Source organism: Scardinius erythrophthalmus, assembly GCF_964197995.2.
Source record: "Scardinius erythrophthalmus genome assembly, chromosome: 1".
In the NCBI taxonomy this organism is placed as follows: Eukaryota; Metazoa; Chordata; class Actinopteri; order Cypriniformes; family Leuciscidae; genus Scardinius; species Scardinius erythrophthalmus.
The window spans coordinates 64,719,457-64,744,233 of NC_138221.1; the positions used below are offsets into that span (position 1 = coordinate 64,719,457).

At 39.2% G+C, this 24,777-nt stretch overlaps 2 protein-coding genes across 2 annotated transcripts; one reads left to right on the forward strand and one right to left on the reverse strand.

The window, feature by feature from the left end:
* Positions 1–82: 82 nt before the first annotated feature.
* mfsd13al (major facilitator superfamily domain containing 13a-like) lies at positions 83–14,618 on the reverse strand. Its single transcript, XM_081369988.1, has 6 exons — positions 14,181–14,618; positions 11,185–11,904; positions 7,649–7,803; positions 4,401–4,484; positions 3,872–4,015; positions 83–821 (listed from the first exon to the last, which is right to left on the reverse strand). The coding sequence occupies exons 1-6, from the start codon at positions 14,337–14,339 to the stop codon at positions 680–682; spliced, it is 1,404 nt and encodes a 467-aa protein (XP_081226114.1). The 5' UTR covers positions 14,340–14,618; the 3' UTR covers positions 83–679.
* cdr2a (cerebellar degeneration-related protein 2a) lies at positions 14,517–24,599 on the forward strand. The gene is made up of 5 exons (XM_081369998.1): positions 14,517–14,930; positions 16,095–16,207; positions 18,988–19,136; positions 19,211–19,378; positions 21,530–24,599. The coding sequence occupies exons 1-5, from the start codon at positions 14,849–14,851 to the stop codon at positions 22,344–22,346; spliced, it is 1,329 nt and encodes a 442-aa protein (XP_081226124.1). The 5' UTR covers positions 14,517–14,848; the 3' UTR covers positions 22,347–24,599.
* The last annotated feature ends 178 nt before the right edge of the window (positions 24,600–24,777 follow it).

Sequence of the window (24,777 nt, forward strand, 5' to 3'; positions counted from 1 at the left end):
TATATTGTTGTTACAAAAGATTTCTATTTTTAAAACATTTGCTTCTTCTTCTTTTTTTATTTTTATTTTTTTACTTTTTATTCATCAAAGTATCCTTAAAAAGTATCACAGGTTATAAAAAACTTTGACAATGAATCATCATATTAGAATGATTTCTAAAGGATCATGTGGTAGACTGGAGTAATGATCCTGAAAATTCAGCTTTGCATCACAGAAATAAATGATCATTTAAAGTATAAATTGAAAACCAATTATTTTAAATTGTAATAATATATCACAATATTACATTTTTCCTGTATTTTTGATCAAATAAATGCAGGCTTGATGAACAGAAGAAACTTTCAAAAACATTAAAAATAGCAATGTGTCCAAACTTTTGGCCTGTACTGTACATTATTTGGCGAGTAGCGTGAAATAAGCAGGAAAATGTATAGGCAGTCGGTCAATATTGCATAGTGAGATCCACTTTACGTCACATTACATTACAGTTTGCTACATTTCAGATAATTGATCTGATTTTTTTGCATTTGTGCGACGTAATCTGAGCACATCCCTCAAACAATAAACACACAGCCTGAGAAACAACACCTCTAAAGAAACAGACTGTAATAAGAGACCCCAGACTCCTGATTCATCCACAAATCAATGAGAACATAAATCACTCCAGCAGGAGCCGAGTTCAGCCATCGATGTATTTGACGTCGAGTGTGTGGCTGTCCCGTATGGAGAAGGGTCTCCAGGCCAGCACCTGCAGGCCCGTGACACACAGCGGCACCACACACACCAGGTAAAACATCATGCTGTGCAGGGACTGGAGAGCACTGGGAGGAGGAGGACAGAGAGCAATGAGAAATGAATGCAGTGCAGCTTTCCACCACTAGAGGAGGACAGACCATTGGCGGCAGGGCACTCGAGTCTGAATCACATGCTTATATAGAGGCTTGTTTCCGCCACAGAATAAAAAAAATAAATCAAAAAGTAGTAATTAATTCAAAGAATTGCAACTTTTTATCCCACAGTTCTGCCTTTTTTCTCATAATTGCGATAAAAAGTCAGAAATCAGAAAAAGTCAGAATTGTGTGATATAAAGCTGCAATTGCAAGTTATAAAGTCCAGTTTCCTCAGAATTGCGAGTTTATTTCTCACAATTCTGACAATTTTTTCCTCAGAATTGCATGTTTATGTCTCGCATTTCTCACCTTTTAACCAGAAATAGTAGACCATCCTTCTGGCATACTCCTTTCAACATACTATGCTTTGGGACACATTTATTCTAATCTCACAGACTAACTTAGTGTGTTACATTCAGGGTTGCCAAGTTTGTGGTTTTCCCGCAGGATTGGGCCACTTTTAGGCCCTGTTTACAGCTGGTTTTGAGATGTGTTTTGGTGGATCGGATCACAAGTAGACGAGGGAGACACATTCCCGTTCACACCTGGTGTTTTAATTCTTTATGGGCGGGTAAATGAATGGGCTTTTTCAGATCTTTCGATGGATGAAATAAGCTCACGCAATTTACATACGAACACAAGCGGAGACGACGGAAAAACAAACAGCTTTAGTTTCTGCTCTGACTGACACAAGACCAGCCGAACGCTGTGAGTGTTGGGATTCGCCGGAAACAGGACCCAAGCGCAGGGAATGCTGATTTATTAACAATAAAAGGAACAATGTGTAACAGTTGAACAGTCCAATGACAGTCCAACAACTGGACTCAAACACACACAGACACACAACACAACAGGGGAGACACAAGAAAGAACAAAACCACTCAAACATTACATAAGAACAGGGCAGGACAAAGACTAGAGTTATGTGAATGAAAAACTAAACCTATGTGTCTAAGGAAAGTAAAGTAAAATAAGTCCACGACAGGAGAAAGCTAGGGAATTAAATAAAAATAAACCCAGGGCAAAATAATAAATAAAAGAGAAGGCTAAAGTAACCACACCTATAAATCAAGGAGAAAGAACTAGAGTAGCTCAAGTAAAACAAGACAACTAAAGAAGGCTAAATAAGAGAAGTTAGACTAAGAAAACTGCAACACGATACTAGAGAAAGATCTGAGACAGGAACACAGAGACATGAAGCACAATATAAAGTAGAGCAGAAGAGCGCAACGAGTGAAACGAGGACTAAACGAAAGGGTAATGGCAACATAAATAAAGAAGACAAATCCCAAAACAAACATGGAAACACTGAACAAACACACAACGGACAAAGCTGCCGGGGCGGAGCCCAGTGTGTGTTAAATCAGGGCCCGTATTTATCCAGCTTCTCAAAGTGCCATTTTAGTCTTAAGTGCTGAGAGCTCATGAAATTTACTCCTACTTTCAAACTTAAGAATAAAAGCAAGTTATCAAATTTCTCAAAGCTAAGAATCACTCTAACTCCCACAGTTATTTAAGACAGCGGGAGAGGTTAGGAGACGCCATTGAGGAGACAGAGACGAGTTTTTGACGATGAGCGGTATCGTTTGGACAGTGCAGGCATCATCTTTATCAGCGCTGGTTAATGTTGGGCTGAACTTGCCTTTTATAACATCTTTCCGCTGTTCGACTAGTTCAGCAAAAGTAGCTCTTCTTTCTCTCGCCAGTTCGTTTCTTTTTTGGAAGATTGTATCACAAAATCTAGGCTATATATGGTCAGTTTTTTTCAAATTTGTAATTAAGACATGGTGGAAAACGTGTTTATCTTTCATTTCTATAATGTGGGATTTAAACTATCGACTATCAATTAAACATTCAGCTAAAAATCCCATATCATAATGTGTTCTCTTGAAAATTATTTATCATAAAAAAAAAAATAATAATAATTTTTTTTTTTAAATAAATACACATATATATATATATATATATATATATATATATATATATATATATATATATATATATATATATATATATATATATATATATTATTTTCAAGAGAACACATTAGGATATACACATTGGAAATGAAAGATAAACAAGTTTTCCACCATGTCTTAATGACAAATTTTAACCCGGTTGTGCTGTTAACTGACCCATATATATATATATAGCCTAGATTTTATGATTTGTCCAAACAATATAATGTTGTGTTGAATGTAAACGGAATTTCCCTCTTCAATGTGGATTTATCTGAGAATATCCCGTTTGCGGCACAGCAGAGTGTCGTGGATCATTACAATTAAGACTAACAATTAAGATTTAGTCCTACACTTCACAATTACAAATAAGATGCTTGATGAACTGACTTTTAAGCGCAGCTTTGAGTCAAGAATCCAGTAATCCTCAGAGGCTTGATAAATACAGGCCCAGGAATGGCGAGAGAACATTGTGCTTGGTGTGTTTTTACTCCTCAAATCAAACTTGGTCTCCAGCCGACAGTTTAAACCCTGTCTGGCCAGAGCTCTTCTCATAATCTTACTCATTAGTCCAGTAGACGGAGAGAAGACGGTGTTTTGAGGCTGTTTGAACACATTCGATCACATGAGCGTTTACACTACAAAAGCAATCCTGTCGAATGCGTTTTCACTCCCTCTGGAAGTGTTCGAAAGTGGACAAGCTCAAAATATTTTAGACCCCGTTTACTCCTGTATTCAGAGTCGTCCACTTGTGATCCGATCGACTAAAACGCTTCTTAATACCAGATGTAGACAGGGCCTGTCAGCACAAATCATAACAGTGACCGTTTACTGACAAGCCTTAAAGGAGTTGCGCCTTTACAATTTGAAAGTATGTATAACGCATAACAGTGACTGTAAAACATGTACTTGTTGTTGTTACACATTCCTGGTTATGTTGCTTTATGTTCTGAAATAAATACTCCAGGACAATCTGTTTTGCTTTGACAGACTGTATTGTAATATCTGACAGGTAAACCTTACATTGGATCCACGGCCTTGGAAACCTCATGCATGTCCGCATAGCCGTACTGGTTCAGGATAGACACGGCCATCATCGGGGCCAGAGACTGAGCCGGCTTTGTGAACAGAGCGTTGGTCCCGAAGACCATAGACGAGAGAGGAGAGCTGGAAACATTTAGAGGAAGAAAACACATCAGTTATTTACAATCACATTGGACGAACCATATGCATTTGCTTGGGTGTTTTAGCACACATGCTAATTTTCAACGCCTGTAGCGCCGTATACTCAAAAAACAATCCAAAAGCCGCAGCAGGCTAAGACATGAGGAGACATACACAACAGTATAGAAGGAAAGAAGAAATATCATGAAAGACCAATCAAACCCAATGTATGGCTCCTACAACACCTTGAAAAGACAGGAGTTATGAATTAGACTCATCTTTGATAGCTAATAGTGCCATATTTAAATAAAAAATGAGCATGACAAGTTGAGAAGCAAGAGTTTGACTGAAAGCCAGTTAGTTATAGTGTGTGAGAGCGCGTGGATACCTGCGCTTGTGTTTCTGCAGGTCCGAGTCGATGATGTCGGCCAGAGGCAGATTGAAGAGACTGAAGGACGCCTGAACCAGGACCCTGATTCAACATCACACATTCACACACAGGCTTACTATTCACCTTGTTTCCTCTAGTCAAGTCAAGTCACATTTATTTATACAGCACTTTTTACAATACAGATTGTTGAATATTAAATTAAATGTTAAATTTAATGTCCGCAAATAAGCAAGCCAAAACCCAATGGCAACAAAGGTGGAAAAGGGTTGTAAAAGGCGACAGTATTATCACCATTTCACATTGAACTCTGAAAAAAAATAAAAAAAAATAAGGTAAACAATTCAGGGGAATTTGATTCATGATTTTATTCCCCTTTAAGCAGAAAAAAACAGCATTAGGTGAATCTCATTATATCATCACTTCAATGACGTCTGCATTACATTTTTCACACATTAAATTTTAGTAACAATGGTGAAAATGACTGTCTAATACTGCATTGGTAACTTGGACAGTGTTGGGTGTGTTACTTTAACAAAAGTCATTAATTACTAGCTATTAATTATGCATTCAACAGTGCAATTAGATATCTGTACTAATTACTCTCTCTATAAAGTATTGTGTTACTAATTACTTTCTAAATCTCACATTAACCTGGACCAGTTGAACAATATAAAGATAGACATGAAACTGCTCTTTAATTCTTTCAAATAAATAATAGAAAATTGCATACATTATTCTTTAACTGACCAAAGAGTTTCAAAGAGAGAAGGTCACATTAAAAACATACATTTTAAATGTTAGACGTTAAATTTTGATGTTATTATTGTTAAATATAGAATTGTTGTATAGTCTATACAGTATTTATTGTAATTACATCAGAAGAAACTGTAATTAAATCAAATAAGTCTTTTTCAAGGAAAAATTAAGTAAATTACAATAATTAACACTGATATTAGGGCATAAAAATGTAAATGATTTAATTTCATTCCTCTGTTTATTTGGCAAAAAAACAGTGCAAAAAAAGATTTTTTTTTTTTTTTACATGAACATTTTAAATCTAATTGCTTACAGCGGCAATACAGTGGTTTGATGGAAAATATGTATTTTCTGATGGGAAAAAGGTCACCCTTTTTAAACAAGCTCAAAGTAAATGCCCGTTACTGAGATGCGTTAGGCTGTATGCTGAATAATGTTGGCCAGCCTGATTCAGAAACTCAACACATGCAGTAAAAGTCCAGTTGGTATGTACGCTTTACACACTAATGAGCAGAAAACACATAATCTGGCCTACAGTACATGTGTAAAACCATTATTCACTGGCAAATACTGTAATACCCACCGCTCAAAAGTTTGGGCTCAGCAAGACTTTAACTTAAAAAGGAATTAATACTTTAATATGGCAAGGGTACATAATAAATGATCAAAAGTGACATTAAAAGCGTTTAGATTATAAAGATGTCTATTTCAAATAAATGCTGTTGTTTTGAACTTTTACCTTCATCAAATAATCCTGAAAATACTTTCAATTTTCAACATTGATGATAATAATACTGAATGTTTCTTGAGCATCAAATCATCATATAAGAATGATTTCTGAAGGATCATCTGAAGACTGGAGTAATGATGCTGAAAATTCAGCTTTGATCACAGGAATACATTACAGTCTACTATATATTCACATAGAAAACAGTATTTTGAATAAATTGTAATAATGTTTCACAATATTACTGTTTTTACTGTATTTTTGATCAAATAAATGCAGTCTTTGTGAGCAGAAGAGGGTTCTTTCAAAAACATTGTTTTTACATATACAGTATATATATATTTTAAGTACAGTACAACCAGCTTGGATATTTATGTAATTTCAACTTAAATTACATTAAACTGACTTTAAAAATGTGTTGAATCTTGTATAACTTGTTGAAAATTGCTTAACTTATCTTGACAAGCTAAAGCAATGTAAAAAAAACATATGTTGTCATAACTTAAAGGGGACATATCATGCTAAATGCACTTTTTTAGCCCTTAAATGCATTTTGTTGTATATTTGGAGTGTTTAGAAGTACAGAAAATATGAAATTATTCTCTTCAGGTGCTTCGTTGATATCTTTATATTCTGTTTTGGTCATATTTTTCAACCTGTTTCGATTTTTCTGTTATCTATGACGTTTTGTGAACTATAACGTCACAGTATTTGCAGCGGAACTGCCAAATAAGGACATTGACTTCCAGCCCAATACTTCGAGCAATCCGCCATTATTATTTCTCGCTGCAATTTTGTAGTCCAAGCTAAAGGATGCAGAAGTTACGAGAGGGTAAGTTAAAATGTTCGGTTGTTGGATGTAGTAACCCACACGCTTCATTACACCGTCTATTGTAGATGAACTGCCGCGCATGTGGCGCATGTTTAACTGAAAGAACGAGCAGAGAGAGAGAGACTCGGTCTCGCGCACGCTCGCACTCTCTCTCGGAGCCCGGCGAAAGTGTAAACAAGACATCACCGTCTCCAAACTAGATGCTGTCTTGCTCTCTCTCCCTCGCACATACTAATCAAAATAAATCGACACGGTGGTAAAATGTCGGAAGACCAAAGTTTCATGTGTAAATACAGTAACACACCATTGCAATACATCCAATATGAAGACGTTGTTCTGCAGGTTCGTCGTCTTCATTTTCATCTCGATCCGGCTCCGACTCTGGCTCGAACATGTAAGGCTGGCTGGACAAGTTTTCTTTTGTTGACATTTTGTTAATAACGTGTGAATAAAAAGTTTCTGTGCCGCTAGATAATCCTATCTCTGATATCAGACTACAAAAATGGCTGAACGGGGTGGAGTTGAACCTCTGCATCCTGGGGAGGGGGCGGGGTATGAAGTGTCTCAATTGTATATAAAGAGACCGCACCAAAACGAGTTGCTCTCAGACGCACATCAGAAAAGGGGTAGAAAAGGGGCCCGTGGAGCTATAATAATGAGGAATTCAGACCCAAGCATTGCAGTTCCGCTTTATATAGACCACAAATGTATGATGTATATGTAAAAAGGAACAATTTAAAAGCATGATATGTCTCCTTTAATGATCATTAATTTTTTACAGAGCAGCACCAAACTATTGAACGGTTACGGTAGCGTAAATCTCTAAACGCACAAACTTCCCCAGTGAACGCTCTCTTGTAGGAAGCACATATCTCATGGTTTCTTTGCATGTTTATTCCTTTATCCCAGAACAGCCGTGTAATTACTCACATGCTGGAAGTGAGGAACAATGCGAGGAAATAGTAGCTGTCCGGACCCAGCAGTAACATGACGACGGCCGCTCCGGCCTCCACGTAGAAGCTGACCAGGATCAGTCTGTAGTAGCCCAGCTTATGGAGAAGATTCTGGCTGCACAACACCAACACCTGTAGAGCACAACATGCAGAGAGGCTTCAGTGCTGTGTCCCAGACAGTTCTGCTCAGAAGTTTGCACACCCCTTGCAGGATATGCATTAAACTTAAGGGTACATTGTACTCATTTTGTGTTCAGGGAAACATCATGTAGTTTCTAAAGGGCAGAAGTATATATACGCTGCGAGGAGACGCGGTTCTGATGCCTGAACTGTGATGGGAAACATCTCGACTGTGATAAGAAAAAACAGGTGTGCTTAAAGGAGAACTCCGGTCAATTTTAACATTGAGCTCATTTTTTGTACATTTGGAGTGCTGTCAATGCAGAGAACAACGACAAAAATCGGTGTTGCCTACACCGAGTTATTCTATTTTTAAAATTTGCACCCTGTTGACTTCAATGGGGCAAGTACTAAACCTGCTTTTAGGCTCTTAACATCCTTGATGTGTCATTACAAGTGCACAGAAAATGTGAGTGATTCCTTCAGAGTGAACACGAGTGAATCTGACTGCAGAAGATGTGAAAGATATTAATAAAAATGATGTTATTTAAGCCAGCGCAAATACCTGTTTACATCCTGTTTTCGGTTGAAGTCCAAAGTAGTCGATTGCCGAGTTCACTCGCATAGGTTTAGTACCTATGATCACGCGCGTGAACTCGGCAATCGACTACTTTGGACTTCACCCGAAAACAGGATGTAAATACAGGTATTTGCTAGGGATGTTGCGGTGACGGATTTTTTCCACCGGTTAATCGACGTGTAAAAAAAACGGTAATCCCGGTGTCACCGGGGTTGCGTGTCGGGGATTTCGGGTGGCCGAAAATGCACACGTCTCAATTTACTTTCACTTTAATTAGCGGCAATTCAGTAGCATTTGTTTGAATTAATCATGGGTTAATTTATTTTATTCTTAATAAAAATACACAAAACAATAAGACACTCGCTTGTATTACACACATCTTTATTGCAAAATGAATAATAACTTAACACACCATGTAAAAACTAAACAAAAGCACTTATGAAACACCTTTAAAGTGCATTTATTAACAAAACGAACCACTGCACACATCGTGCAAGTATCAAACAAGAAATTATATTAAAAAAATCACTATTCGTTAAATAAAGTGCCTGCCTTTTTCAGCAAAAAAAAAAAAAAAAAAACACCGCACAACCATCGAATATGAAACGAACGAACATCAAAAACTTCGTTAAATAAGGTAGCCTACCCGAATAATCACTGGACACTTAAGTGCAAAAAAAAAAAGCTAATATAAAAATTAAACTCACGTTTGCATTTCTCTTTGAAACCAGATCTTCCGCCATCCTTTGCCAGTTAGCTCGCCTCACTCTCCTCAAATGATAAATGAAATCGGACACCTGCTGCTTTACTGCGGCGCTCGTTCCGCTTACGCTAAATTAAGAAGGCACATAGTCACTAACTGAATTAAGTGCTTTATTACTATAGGCTAAAACTTCAACACGATGGGGACGGTGCCGGTGGTCAAGTGCTATGACCGGTAGGTGGGTTAAACACCGTGTATCACCGGTAACACGACTATCGCAACAAGCCTAGTATTTGCGCTGGCTTAAATAACATCATTTTTATACATATCTTTCACATCTACTGCAGTCAGATTCACTCGTGTTCACTCTGAAGGAATCACTCACATTTTCTGTGCACTTGTAATGACACATCAAGGATGTTAAGAGGCTAAAAGCAGGTTTAGTACTTGCCCCATTGAAGTCAACAGGGTGCAAATATTAAAAATAGAATAACTCGGTGTAGGCAACACCGATTTTTGTCGTTGTTCTCTGTACTGACAGCACTCCAAAAATGTACAAAAAAATGAGCTCAATGTTAAAATTGACCGGAGTTCTCCTTTAAGCATTCGGTCCTTTTTAGGGTCTCATCTTCCTGTTTTTGGTTCGTTACATTAAGTTAAAGGGATAGTTCACCCAAAAATGAAAATTCTGTCATCATTTACTCTCCCTCAAGTTGTTCCAAACCTGTATGACTTTCTTTCTTCTGCTGAACACAAAAGAAGATATTTTGAAGAAAGTCGGTAACAAAACGACTGATGGACCCCATTGACTTCCATAGTAGGAAAAAAAAAATACTATGGAAGTCAATGGGGACCAGCAACTGTTTAATTACCAACCTTCTTTAAAATATCTTCTTTTGTGTTTAGCAGAAGAAAGGAAATCATACAGGTTTGGAACAACTTGAGGGAGAGTAAATGATGACAGAATTTTCATTTTTGGGTGAACTATCCCTATAAGGACAGAATCTCAAGCACACCTATTTTTTCTCATCATAGTCACGATGTTGCCCATCACAGTTTGGCACAGGATCAGAACCGTGTCTCCTCACAGCAGATCTTCGTTTGCGCATGTGTGTGTGTGTGTGTGTGTGTGTGTGTGTGACGGAGGGATTTCTGATGTTGTTTTGACTCCTTTACACATTTTATAAGCTCTTCATGAGTTCCCAGTTGGACAAAATATCATCATATGTATATACGCACATACAATGAGGTCATTTAGCCCAAAACACAGCACTGTTTTGTTAAATGCCGTCTCAAAATAGGGAATATGTCATAAAAAAACCCGACCAATCAGGTTGTGAACGAATCCCTATGGCTATAGGTTTGGTCTCTTTTGGTCCGGTGATAAAAATGCCAATCTGAATGCTAAGCGGTCAGGACTAAATGAAGGTTCGGACCAAACGAACCAAGCAAACCAAACTACAGTACAAGTGTGAACACATCCTTAAGGTGATGAGACATGGGGCAACTTTTTGAGCAATGTTGCTGGGCAATGAAAATGAGGCAAACTGATAATGAGGAACACATTTCTGTCTGGATACTTTAGATCGATCGTGCGCCGTGTCTCATCTGGTTGACGGCAACATTGCTCAAAAAGTTGAGAGCTATAAAGACGTTTCTATTCTTGAAAGAGGGGGGGTTATTCAAATCCAAGTATGAAGGACAATATGTGACCCTGGATCACAAAACCAGTCACATGGGTGCATTTTTGGAAATTGAGATTTATATTTGGCCGAGATACAACTACTTGAATATCTGGAATCTGAAGGTGCAACAAAAATCGAAACAATGAGAAAATCGCCTTTAAAGTTTTTCATTTAAAGTCATTTATATTGGCGATTATGCTGCATTGCTCACAAAAATAAATGTTTTATATATTTATGGTAGGAAATTCACCAAATATCTTCATGGAAGATGATCTTAACTTAATATCCTAATGATTTTTGGCATAAAAGAAAAATCGATCATTTTGACCCATACAATGTATTGTCGGCTATTGCCAACTTGTGACTTGTGACTGGTTTTGTGATCCAGGGTCATACATTAGTAGCAGTAGCAGTTGAAGACGCACCTGAGGACAGATGAATCCCGCTCCATACATGACGCTCTTGGCAATCGGCGGCAGGACGTCCTGAGGAATGAGATGCTCTGCAAAAATCAGGGTGAAGTTATTGTAAAAAGCCAGCAAGAACACCTGGAAAAAGTTCATGATGACGAAGAGCTGGAAGTCTCTATTGGTGAGGATCTGCCAGGTCATGGACAGCACAGAAGACACCGAGAGCGAAGGAGAACTGTCCTTTTCCACAGGGGTTTTATAGTCGAACCGACTCTCGCTGTGGAAACCCGTGTAGAGCATGCAAGCGCAGGCTAACGCGGCCACAAACACGCTAAAGCCCTGGAAGACAGCGAAGTTCTCCATGTTCTCCGACACGAGGCCACTGAACAGCACACTAGACGAGCCCAGCAGAGACGCCACCTGGCTGTATTTGATCAGCCTCAGCCGGTTCTGATGGTGTCCTGAGATCTCTGCGAAGAGAGCGCACTGGGCCAACAGCACGAACGTGAGCAGGCCGTCGAACGCACACAGGGTCACGGTGAGGTGTACGCCGCTCAGCCAGTCGTGCTCCTCATACATCCTCCAGGGGAACCAGGCCAGCAGGAACGACAGGGCGTACAGCGGCGCCCCGTATAAGATGGAGAGTCTGCGGCGCGAGCAGCACTGCAGGCCGGAGTTGTCCTGAAGATATCCAAACACCGGGTCGTTCAGTGCATTCCAGATCATATACACAACCTGTGCAGAGACAAAACTGTTAGGGATGCACCGATATCAATATTTTGGCTGATACCGATAACCGATAATTCTTTATATTTGAAAGTCGATAACCGATAAATTGGCCGATAAAGGGTCGTTGAGCGCAGTCTAGATCATATACACAGCCTGTGCAGAGACAAAACTGTACTGCTACAGATAGTGCTTCAAAAATGAAAAAGTTTTGTAGCTTTACTGTACAGTCAAACCAAAATGTATTTAGACAACTTCATCATTTCTCACATTATCACAGTTTATTCGCTATAGTTTAGAAAATCGTAATAAAATATGACTAGAACTCAGAGTTATCAAATCACTGGTTTCGTCCGTCCTTCTGTTAGACTGTCTCACAGATGAATTATGTTGAATATCTGTCAGCTGTTAAATTTAACTACACAATTAGATAATACCAGTTTAGATCAACCAATTACCAAGCAATGCTTCATTGTGTTCAGTCTGTGTGTGAAAAGAGCATTAGCAATTAAAGAAAAAACACTTCAGCAAAACATGCTCAGGTCAAAGTGTCTGAATCATTTTTGTTCCTAAATTTTAATAAATGTTACTGGTAGTCACTGAATGAAGAATTTTTGGGTATAATTTGTCATAGTTTTTTACTTTATTTTGCTCTCCTCACTTACATACATTAACTATAGAGTCCTGTATCCACTAGTAGAAAAATATCTAAAAATATCAAAAAATATATCTGGTACCTGAATAATTTTTGGTTCGATAATTTTTGTGTCAAGTTCAAGTGGTCTGCCGAAAGCTAGTTATTTTAGTCGATAAAGTTTTACATATGGATATTTTTCTTACACAAACGTATCACTTCACTTCAGAAGGCCTTTATTAACCCCCGGAGAGCCGTGTCGAGCACTTTTATCATGAATAGATGCGCTTTAATGTACTTCCTAAGACAAATAGCCATTCATTCCCATTACAAAGCTTGGAAGAGCCAGGACAATTTTTAATAGGCTATAACTCTGATTGTATTCGTCTGAAAGAAGAATGTCATGTACATGGCTTGAGGGAGAGTAAATCATGGGCTAATTTTCATTTTTGGGTGAACTATTCCTTTAAGTTCCACTGAAGGAAAAAAAGGAGCGAATGAGAATGAGGGACAGAATTTCTGGCTGAACTATCCCTTTAAAAACTGAACGTTTGTGCTGACGGTCAGTTTCAAACCACAGAAACTAACTCAACACACTCTGATTTTAGCCAGTTAGTTAGCCTAAAGAACATTTTCCTTCCTTGATTTGTCTTGAAGTACATCAGGGCGTTCAGGTGTTTACAGTGGCTGGTTAGGCTGGTGATGGTTTTCAAGAGGTTTAGAAGTGGCGAGGCTGAAAGACCAGCTAAACATTAGCTAGGCCACCTAAACCAGCAAATCTGGTTTAACTAGTTTAAGTTTGTAAGCTTTGAAAATACTCTTTACTTATCTAATACAGTACATGTTTCATAATAACGACAGAAAGTATTGCTGATGGATACGCATGCCTATAAGATGACCAAAAAAAATTCCAAACAAATAATAAAAAAATAACAATGTAATTTATTGAAGGATTGGCTGTACCTTAACAGATTACATATTTTAACTGAAAGGATTTGGAATAATAAAGGTGCTTCCATATGAAGATATAAAATATTCCAAAAGTTTTGAGTTTTTTAACACTGGAAAAATAAACGGATCAGTGTTTCATCCTTATTCCCTCAAAATGAGCTGTCAACATCCATAAATTTTGCCACAGTATCATTCACAGTATATTTGATGTAAGATCTTAAAATTAACTTTTTAGCCTTATTGGAAATGCAGTACTTCTGAGGTAACAGCCAGGCTTCCTTCCAGTATATAAATTCAATCAGAGAGGCCCAGTAAATATATTTTTTATTCTGAAGAATTTGTTGAATAATTTTGCTTATTATTACATTTCTTGTTAAATATACTTATTCCATCTTATATCAAATCAGTTTTGCAGGTGTAAATGTTTTTTTTTTTTTTCAGGTGTAAATGTAGACATCAAATAGACGTCTCCGTGACGTGCGTGTGCTATCAGGCTTCTGATTGGCTAAAAAGTTTTGGCTGCGCCTCCAACGACACTCGCTATTTAAGGAGAATAGTGCTTGCAGGTGTTTTTAATGCTTCAATTGATAACACATTGACTGTATTACAAATATAGTTTACAGCAAGCTCAATATACCCGAAAGCATGAACTCTATAGCAGTTCAAATGAACATGCATGTTAAAACTTGTGAAGACTCACCTGTGACTGGTGGAAGGCTGTCTCTGATATTTTGTACCTGTTCAAGAACAGCTTTACGTAGTAGAAACTAAACATGCTGTTCATCATGGCAGAACCAAGCGTTGTCATAGAGTAAGCCAAAGCAGCGGGATTAAGAGCAAAGTGTCTCATGATTCTCATAACACGGATGTTTGACGTGCTGGAATTGTTGGTCCACAAATGCAATGAAACTGAACACTATTATAAAACTCATGCAGTCGTAGCTTATTAGTTACTTTCTCCAAACCCTACCAAGGGAATGTTGGCAGAAAAAATAAAACGATTTAGTTGAAATACTTAAGTTTTGAATATATCCATTCACAACTGAGCTCATTTTAAAAACAGTGGTACACACAACACTTCCTGGTATTCCACAGTAGGCGTGGCCTACACGCACATCAGACCCCGCCTCCGTCCTCTGATTGGCCATCGTGTAGATCCGTTCTTGTTGTTATCCTCGCGTCTTCCCTTCACTCCAGTTGAAGTCTGACTCTGCCACGTTGCTGTAAACACCGGTTCACACCGCTAGGGATTGAAGCCTTGAAAGCCCGGCGTCTATCCATCAGACAAAGGGCTCTGATGCCTTAAAATAAGCAGGAGAAGAAACTGAACGTGTGCTTCCAGTCGGTGAAGCTTTGTTTGCAGTCGAGATGCTCACGGACGTGATAGTAGAGGAGGACTTTGATCGCAATGAGGATGATATGTGGTACAGCAGGAAGGATCTGGAGCATGGTAAGACTCACTCACCAATAATGCTTATATATCATGTTAGAAAGATGGTAGATACCTGTGCTTTTCATGAAAAGTCATGTAATTACAAATATTGCCATTCATTTAAATACAGCCTGATTGTAACACATTAGAAATACATTGATATTAAAGGGCTTCAACTTGGATGTGATTTGACTTTCTCGAAGGTCAGGTTATATTTTATCTTGTAAATCTTGAGTGAAATGAATGCTAAATGTGTTCGTGTTAGTGATGATAGGGCAGTGTTTAAGCTGTCTATCTGAAGGTCACGCCCATATAAACCCTTTAAATGCGCACTCCTGACGTCATCAGAAGACGAGGATACATCTGAGACGTTTTACACTTCATGATGTTTGGTTTTTAGTGTATTCATCATGTCAGAGTGTATTGAATATTATTTGGTGAAGCTAAAAGCCGTGAGGAGGAAACCATTGTGTTTAATGGCTTTAAATGTCCAAAAATACAGTTTCAAGTGTAACATAAGCAGGAAAATGTGTATGTGTGTACTATACACCATTTTGGTTTCCTTCAAAAAAAACATTTTTTTTTCTTAGTGTAAAATAACATTTTATAGTCTAAAAAAAAAACGTTTTCCAGCATAAAGAACCTTTTGTGCATTGAAAAGGTTCCATGGAATGTGAAAGGTTCTTTGTGGAATCATCAGTAAAGAACCTTTATTTTTAAGAGTGATGGTGTTTCGTCTGCACGTTTGTTTCCTAATAAATGCATAAAAAATGTGAAATTCCTTAAAATCTGGCTGCAATTTCATGTGCATTATACTTTTATTATCATTTAGATGTACATTTTCTTATTTCACTCTTAATAATTGGATTAAATATTTTACTGTTACTTTTTGAATGCTTTTGTCCTGAGCAACTTTCATATTTAAGGGGCACATTTTAGTAGCGTATGTGTGTTTCCTGGGAATCACAAGCATTGCATCATGCACTACTTGTCAAACTACTAATTTGAGGACTGCTATTGTGAATCATCCCTAAAAAGTGATGCTTTTGTGGAAGGACTTGTTGTTGATCTGGACAGCTCTGTTTGGGCGTCTGGTTGTTCATTCCTACCGCTGGGTTTGGCAGGATAACACCCACTACATCTATCCTCAATGTTTACTGTCTCTTTCTGTGTTTGGGACAGATCTCCATTTGGCTGCTGAGCTGGGCAAGACTTTGCTGGACAGGAACCATGAGCTGGAGCAGGGCCTTCAGCAGATGTACTCCACCAATCACGAGCAGCTGCAGGAGATCGAGGTGACGCTTCTCACACAACACACCACTTCCGCTCCCATATGGCACAGATCGTGTATGGATAGTGCTCTGTAGATTTGAAATGTCCTCTGGGTTGTGCCTGCATTGTGACCTTATGAATAATTTTGCATACAGTTTTTATGTTCTCATATTAGTTGAGAGACTACATGGAATATTTGTCACCTAGTTGGATTGTTGAAATGAACTAGTGGAGGTGATTTAGACTGTTTACAAGACAATGATGTACTAAAATGGATACGTTTTCCCTTTACGTTTTTCACGTGCAGACAAAGTTAGCGATGTCACTTTGTAAAGAAACACTACACATCTATAGACTGAACATGTAATACGCGTGTGCATAACGTCACTGTTTTTACACATTAGCGTTTTTGTAGTTTATACAAAGATGATAACAGTATCGTTTTCAAAAACTTGCAATTTGAATCCCGTTTGCACAAGTTTGCATTTTCAGGCTCCCAAAACGCCATTGTCGTGCAAATGAACGGCCAAAACGCACAAAACTTTTTCCATTTTTGAAGTCCCCCTATGGTGAAAATCAAGCTTTTAAAGTTGTTTGTATGTGTATGTGTTGTTTTTAATTTGCTTTAGGACAAATCATGTGTAAATTCATAAGTCGACACCATTGCTGAGTATTTTCTCCTTAAAACTGCAGTGAATCAAAGACTCACAGTAAACTCATAAACACAATTTGAAATCGCTGGTGTTTCTGACGTCACAAGCTACCTTGTAAACCATCAGATAAACGTGTGATCGTCAGCGAGCATATCTCTGAGCTGGTGTGAGTAAGTGGAGGCGGGGCTCATTTGCATATTCATAGAACCGCGCATACTAAATGAGTCAAGGGTGTTACATTCAAGCTATTTTAAGGCATGAAGAATTATTTTCTAGGAATAATTTTGGTGATCAAAGATGAGTTTTAAGGGATGAAATGATTGACTACATGGGGACTTTAATAAAAACGATGTTGTGTAAATGGCCCCTAAAATGGTGGAGAACTTGGTGGCCAGTTACTTGAGCTAAGATCACAATTATTCACATAACATTTTTACCTAAAATCTTGAAACAGGCGTATTGGACACCGTCTTTCATTCAATAAAAAGGCATACATTTGTTTGGTAACACTGTCTCTGTACTTGTATGAACTACAGCTAGTCTTTCACTTTATGGAAATGCGTAAACGGCGGGAGATTTCCTGTTTGATCCTCTTTCCTCCTCCTCACGCTGAGGACATCGTGCAGCAGGACTACTGCTATTTCTGACACCGTATCTGGGTCTGGCATGTCCCCAATCGTGAGATTTGTGGTGTCATTTGGCTAATGGCCTGGCATGGCAATACGGTCTTATGCAATTGGTTTCCTAGTGTGTGGAATGGCGTAATATTCTTTCTTTTGTAATTATTTGTAGTGTATAGAGCATGTATAGTATGCTCAGAATACCATGACCATCATGTTTGCGCAAAATGTGTAGTATATACGCTTGACTGAACCTTCTATGGTTTCCATTGTTACAAATAAACCCAAGATAATTACAAACATCATCACTCATCAATCGACCATTTTGATTATTTGATCGGACCACCAAATTCAGAAGTGCTAAACGTACTTAATTGCATTTATTTCAGAGATGTTAACTGGACATGATAACTTTCACATGCCAAGTGATGAAGTCGTGTGACAAAAATATAGCATATGAATGTTTTAAATGTTTATTGTTGCATAATGCACTGGATACTTTGATGTACTAGTTAAACAGTATGCAGTATGATATACCTCATCAGCATTAGTGTCTAACAGAAAGTTTGGCTTTAATGGAAAGTAGCTGCTGATTGGTTAATGTTCACTTGATCCTGGCTTTATAACTGGCTTTATAACTGTCATCTCTCTCTAGCCAAATATTGACTTCTCAGAAACAATGCTGTGGGAAGTTGTTAATTGCAACATGAAGTTAGTCTTCCGTCTCATGTTGTGAAACATTTACGAAAGTGCATTTGGTTGTGAAATGTCACTGTAACTTGTGAGTTTTGTTGCAGTTTTGTGCCCGTGGTTCAGCAACCGATGCTTTAGAGCATCTTTAGCATTGGCTTACTCTAAAATTATGAATCCTATTGATTGTATACTTTCAGGGGTGATGATAATGTCCAAGATGGGAGCCCAAATGTAAAAATGTAGTGCATTCCTGTGCCAGTAAGCAGCAGCAAACATATTTGGTCAGCAATTCTCTGTATGTTAGGCTGGGAAATGTCTAAAAACTGAAGCTTTTGATCTTGATTGGAGAAAATATTGCAATAGAGTCAGGGGCAAAAGATAACTTAAGCAAGTTAAAAGCAAACTTCTAAGGGGGCATCAAGATAACTTAACTTAAAATCAATTAAAAGAACACAAAACAAGCATTAAAATAAGCTAAAAATCCAGATATTTCTCATTTTAATTCACCCTCTCTTGTATCTTTTGAAGAACCAAACATCTGGAATCATGTAATGCAATAATTTATTATTATTTTAATCATTATTTTATTTACAGAAACCAGGGGGTGCTATTAAAATGTTAGTGTTTCTGCTCTCATGAGACAAGAGCATGAGACTAGTCTATGGGAAACTTTATAGCCAAATAAAAAGTTGCTAAATTGTATATTATCAGCTGTATAATTGTGACTATTCAAAATATCACCCAGCTCTAGACAGTGTCTATTGTGAGTATTGAGTGCATATTAATCTGTCTGATGAGCAAATATTTGAAGGCTTGTGTCTGTATTGCCTCTTGCAGTACCTGACCAAGCAGGTGGATCTCCTGAGGCAGATGAACGACCAGCACGCCAAAGTTTACGAGCAGCTGGACTTGGCGGCTCGAGACCTGGAGAAAAGCAACCAGAGGCTGGTGCTGGAGAACCGTACTTCCCAAAACAGGATCGAGAGGTGAGGACGAGTCCGAGTCCAGGTCTCCCTGAGATGCGGCCACTCTTAACGTGACTATTTTTCTTTATCCGCAGCCTAACTGAGACCATAGATGGGTTGCAGACTCACATGGAGGGCCTTCAGAAGCAGGTGGACGAACTGAAGATGTCCCAGTCCAAGAGAGATCTCGCAGGTGTGCGCCGCAGCCTTGGTGCCCAAAGCATTTCATGTCTGAAAGAAATCTATGATCTGCAGCAAGACAAGTGAGTCTGGGGCCAAATGACGCCAACAAACCCTTATCATTCTCATCAACATCACGAAAACAGCCATGCATTCATGTCGCAACATGTCAGTGGGAAGTCCTCTTTGGGTGTATTGTTATTAAAGATATTGCATGTACAGTAGATACATTTTTGTTGTTGTTGTATATTTTAGCTTTAGTTGATTTATGGTGAGAAATACTCCTCAAATTATTTAAAAGTGTGTTCAGTCATGGTACAAGGTGTCAAGTGGGGTTTTGCCCAGCTTTAACATAAACTTAAGGCTAATTAAAGGACAAGCCCAGTCCAAACGTCTTGTTTTAGTAGTCAACAAGTAATTTGTGTTCTTCAAACCACTTTAATGGAGATTTTAACATTGTAATTCTACTAGAGCCGCTGGACCCTTGTAGGACTAATTGAAGCAGACGTTTCTCTGTGATGTCCAGCTCGTGGATGACCTCTCTGATATATCTGCTACACGGCCCACCTGTAGCGTTAGTACGTGCTGAATGGGCATCTTAAGGGCCTCGAAAGCCAGACATCATAATCTGACCCGGCCCTTCTACCATAATCCAGTAATCCCTGATCTAATCCAATTCAGCAGGGGAGGCTAATATGGACCTAGAGGAAAATAGTGTGCAACAGGCCCAGTGATGCAATTAGCAACAGGTTCCTTTTTGGATGCAAAACAGAAATAAAATAAAACAGAAAACAAAATAATAGGGCCCACTATTATGTTTTTGTCTGATATTATCTTTAATGTAGTGTAATAGTGTTATAGCCGTATTTGAACGTAAAAGTTCTGCAAAGTTTAAAAGATTAAAGTGCAGGAGTAATGGAGTTATTTTCTCGATTCTGAACTGCTCAAACTAGTCTTTGGTAGTTTCTCACTTTCTGCACAAACCTACATAAGCTTGTAAGAAATTTGCATAATGCCAGCCTATGGTCTTCACTAGCTGCCTGCAAACAAAGACCCTCAAACACTGTAGTTGTAGCTGAGACCGGAAGAGTTTGGTTTGTGTTGACGACAGCGTTTTCCGCGGTGCAAATCCACTGTGCAACTCTTTCAAATGATGAGCGCTGGAATTGATTCGGCAAGACCAACACCAGTGTTCGGTTGTACAACAGAGTAGACCAATCAGAGCAGAGAAGACCAATCACAACAGACTGGGTCATCTGACCAATCAGAGCAGAGTAGACCAATCACAACAGACTGATCCATCTGACCAATCAGAGCAAAGTAGACCAATCACAACAGACTGGGCCATCTGACCGATCAGAGCAGAGTAGACCAATCACAACAGACTGATCCATCTGACCAATCAGAGCAGAGTAGACCAATCACAACAGACTGGGCCATCTGACCAATCAGAGCAGAGTAGACCAATCACAACAGACTGATCCATCTGACCAATCAGAGCAGAGTAGACCAATCACAACAGACTGGGCCATCTGACCGATCAGAGCAGAGTAGACCAATCACAACAGACTGATCCATCTGACCAATCAGAGCAGAGTAGACCAATCACAACAGACTGGGCCATCTGACCAATCAGAGCAGAGTAGACCAATCACAACAGACTGATCCATCTGACCAATCAGAGCAGAGTAGACCAATCACAACAGACTGATCCATCTGACCAATCAGAGCAGAGTAGACTAATCACAACAGACTGGGCCATCTGACCAATCAGAGCAGAGTAGACCAATCACAACAGACTGGACCATCTGACCAATCAGAGCAGAGTAGACCATTTCACAACAGACTGGGCCATCTGACCAATCAGAGCAGAGTAGACCAATCACAACAGACTGGGCCATCTGACCAATCAGAGCAGAGTAGACCAATCACAACAGACTGGGCCATCTGACCAATCAGAGCAGAGTAGACCAATCACAACAGACTGATCCATCTGACCAATCAGAGCAGAGTAGACCAATCACAACAGACTGATCCATCTGACCAATCAGAGCAGAGTAGATGTATAATGAATTGTATGAGAAATGCCAACAATGTATATTATGACAAAATTAATTCGTTTTTTTTTACATTGGATGCATGTAAACTAATTGTAGGAGACCTACAAAAAAACGACTCATGAAGAAATGGTTGATGTTGAAAAGCAGGGGACTCAAGATCCTGTTGTCTTCTAGGTGCTTGAGCTCTGAGAGCCTGCATGAGGAGAAGTCCTGGCCTGCGCTGGACGACAGACGCGCGGAGGCGGAGGAGACCTCCACCCTTCAGCACACCCTCCACAACCTCAAGCTGCAGCTGGCGGCAGAGCGGGCCCGACGGGTGGAGGCGGAGCGCGAGGCGGAGCTGACGGTGCAGGAGAACAGCGTGCTGGAGGAGCGCCTGAGTGTGCTGGAGGGAGCGCGCCGTCGGCAGGCCGAGCTGGAGGCCGAGGTGGAGGAGCTGCGGCAGCTCTGGCGCTCAGAGTCGACCAGCGCGAGGCTGACGGACACTCTCCTCCCCGATAACGTGTTCTTCGGCGGGGACGATAGGTCGAGGGTGGAGCCAGAGGATGAAGACGGGTCGGAGCTTCCTCAGGGGAGGCGTCGCTGCAGCAGCGAGAGCTTCGTCCGAGGTGCTCGAGCCGAGGATATCCGGCGCGGACACGAGCGCACATGCATCCGCCGGGCCCAGGCGGTGAAGCAGCGCGGGATCTCCCTGCTCAACGAGGTGGATGCGCAGTACAGCGCGCTTCAGGTGAAGTACGAGGAGCTGCTCCGCCGCTGCCAGCAGGGGGCCGACAGCCTGAGCCACAAGGCCGTGCAGACGCCCACGGCCCACGCGCCACAGCGCCGCAAGAGTCAGGCTAGTACCTCGACCGAGACCAGGGACGAGCTCCAACAGCCTGAATACAAGGCCCTCTTTAAAGAGATCTTCACCTGCATTCAGAAAACCAAAGAGGACCTGAGTGAGAACAGGCCCGGGCAGAGCTGGCGGTATTATACATCTTCAGTGTAGTGATCCTGCACTTCCAGACAGATTTACTAGTCTTTGTGTGTATGTGTGTGTCGATTGCACTATAACACCTGTGCCTATACACAATATACTACAGTACACCAAACCGTCCACAACCTGCAGTGGCAGAACGCAGGCTTTTTGTGTACTTTCATCTCAAAGTCTTATTCCCGTGATTTGAGACTTGTGGACCTCTGCAATACAGCCATACCGAGTTGAATCTGTGCTTTGGGTTTGCCAGCACCTCTTGAATTCGTAGAACCACGTCTGTGTGAGACTTAAAGACTTAAACGTCCGATGTTTAGAGGCTAGACTAAATTATTATTACTAACCACTAACACTGATAATAACGAACTAACTTAATGCAAATTACATGCATGTTAGGGTGAACCTCACAAAACGAGAATGAGAAGTTTCATGAGAAGACTCTAAATTAATAGATTTTATTGTGAATTGAATGATATGGCCCAGATTTCGTGAGATTCACCTGATAAACTTTAAAACCTTTAAAAAAAATGATTTAAGGAATTCAGTAGGACAATATGTAGCCATATATTTCGAGTGTCTAGAAATTTCACAAGCAATATTCTTTTCTTTTTTCTCTCTCTTTTCTTTAAGAAAATGCTGCATGTGATTTCAGTGACGTTACTGTAATGATTTCTTGAGCAATACAATTTGCTGCTTTTATAAAACGTCCGGTTTAAGAGTTTACCTCAATGGTTTGATGTGCTACGCAAAATAGTTACGAGTTAGCTCATGTATATGTAAACAATATGCTTGAAATTCTCACATGAATTTGTGTGTATAGTTTGTTTAGCTCAAATCGTAGTTCAATGTTTGGCAACGTCTCGCTCGAGTTCCAGCACTTTGTTTTGACGTTCATTTAAACACCACTGTGAAACTATGCACTTTAGACAGGCCTACGGTCAGTTTTGTTTTAGTTCTACTTTTTATTTAAATGTTTTCATTCGTTACTCTAGTTCAGAGATTTTATTTATTTTTTTTGATTGGTATTCGTTCTGTTTTTCAATTTGATCTCGCCTGTGGGTTTAGGTCAACGTTTGAATGTTACCGATGTCTTGATGGAGACGTACTGAATGAGGGTCTTTAGTTTCGACGACTGAAGGCTCTTGAACCGATGCTTTGACTGAGTTACCTAAACGTTACACCAGCACAAAGTAGGACGTTTTATGATGCAAGTAGTTTTCTGGTCAGTGTGGTTTAACAGTTGGTCTAACAATACCTAATTATTACCGGCTTATGTGTTTAATAACTGTTGTATTTCAAAACGCAAACCATGTGCTACTTAATACTTAATCAGGATCAACCATGTTCATGTTGTAACTGTGTGAAGCTGTTGAATGCCTTGAGTTGGAGATGACAGTATTAGCAGGCTTTGACTTTTTGGATCAATGTATTGCGTAGATGTCTAGGACAGACAGATAGAGAAAAAGAAAGATACGACTGATGTCTTCATTAGCAGGCGGGGAAAACCAATGTTCATTGATGAGCTGGTCCTGACAAAGAAAAATATTTGAATATTGTCACGAGGGAGACAAACATATATTGTGGTGTTTTGCATTTCTGATCTCATTGCTTAATTTCAGTGTTTAGGAAAATGGTGCTACTGTATTGCAGCTACAAAAGTCTCTCGCTTTCAAACGACAGCCAAACTTTTGCAGAATTATATGCTTGTTGTTCAGCGTTGTGTTAGAAGTCTACAGTGCTCATGATCAGAGGTTAATGTGCAGCAGAAATATAATTACTTTGACTTTATCAGGGTTCCTGGAAATGTAAAAAATAGTGCAATGAGCTGATTTAGTCTTAAATGCAGACCAAAAATCTTGTCTGTAAATCATTTTCTAACATTTACTTGCAGATAAAACAATCAATTTGTGATAACCACATGATGAAAATTGTTTATATTTGTTGAGAGAATGTACGAAATTGAATCTGTTACCTATTCTCCGTCCTGATGATTGTTTCAGCATTAAATGCATAAATCTGGAATCGGAGTTCATTGTTTTAAGTAAAAGGCTTTAGTTTTTTACATTTATTTATTACTGTTATCGACTGCAGATTATACAATTTGACATGCTTGAAGAAATGCACAATCTGATTATTACTGGTGCTGAATATGCAATAGACTAGACCAATGCCTTTTGAATATCTGTGATCGTGTATGTATAATGGCATGACTAACATTTTGGGTTGCAAACTATCCAGTAGCCTAAATAAAACTGTATGAATGAACCAATTATGGATGCTCTGGTTTTATTTAATCATGACCAATCCAACATAACAATATTAGCTTATTTTAAAGAGGGGGTGAAATGCTCATTTTCACTCAATCTCCTGTTAATCTTGAGTACCTATAGAGTAGTATTGCATCCTTCATATCTCCAAAAAGTCTTTAGTTTTATTATATTTATAA

Bases quoted from the DNA above. Each gene is read 5' to 3' on its own strand.
- cdr2a (XM_081369998.1), top strand. From the start codon at position 14,849: ATGCTCACGGACGTGATAGTAGAGGAGGACTTTGATCGCAATGAGGAT. The intron at 16,208-18,987 runs GTGACGCTTCTC...TGCCTCTTGCAG, and splicing joins AGCAGCTGCAGGAGATCGAG to TACCTGACCAAGCAGGTGGA. The intron at 19,379-21,529 runs GTGAGTCTGGGG...GTTGTCTTCTAG, and splicing joins TATGATCTGCAGCAAGACAA to GTGCTTGAGCTCTGAGAGCC.
- mfsd13al (XM_081369988.1), bottom strand. From the start codon at position 14,339: ATGAGAATCATGAGACACTTTGCTCTTAATCCCGCTGCTTTGGCTTAC. The intron at 7,804-11,184 runs GTGCGTCTTCAA...TGTGCTCTACAG, and splicing joins CGGGATTCATCTGTCCTCAG to GTGTTGGTGTTGTGCAGCCA. The intron at 4,016-4,400 runs GTATCCACGCGC...AAATGTTTCCAG, and splicing joins CTGCAGAAACACAAGCGCAG to CTCTCCTCTCTCGTCTATGG.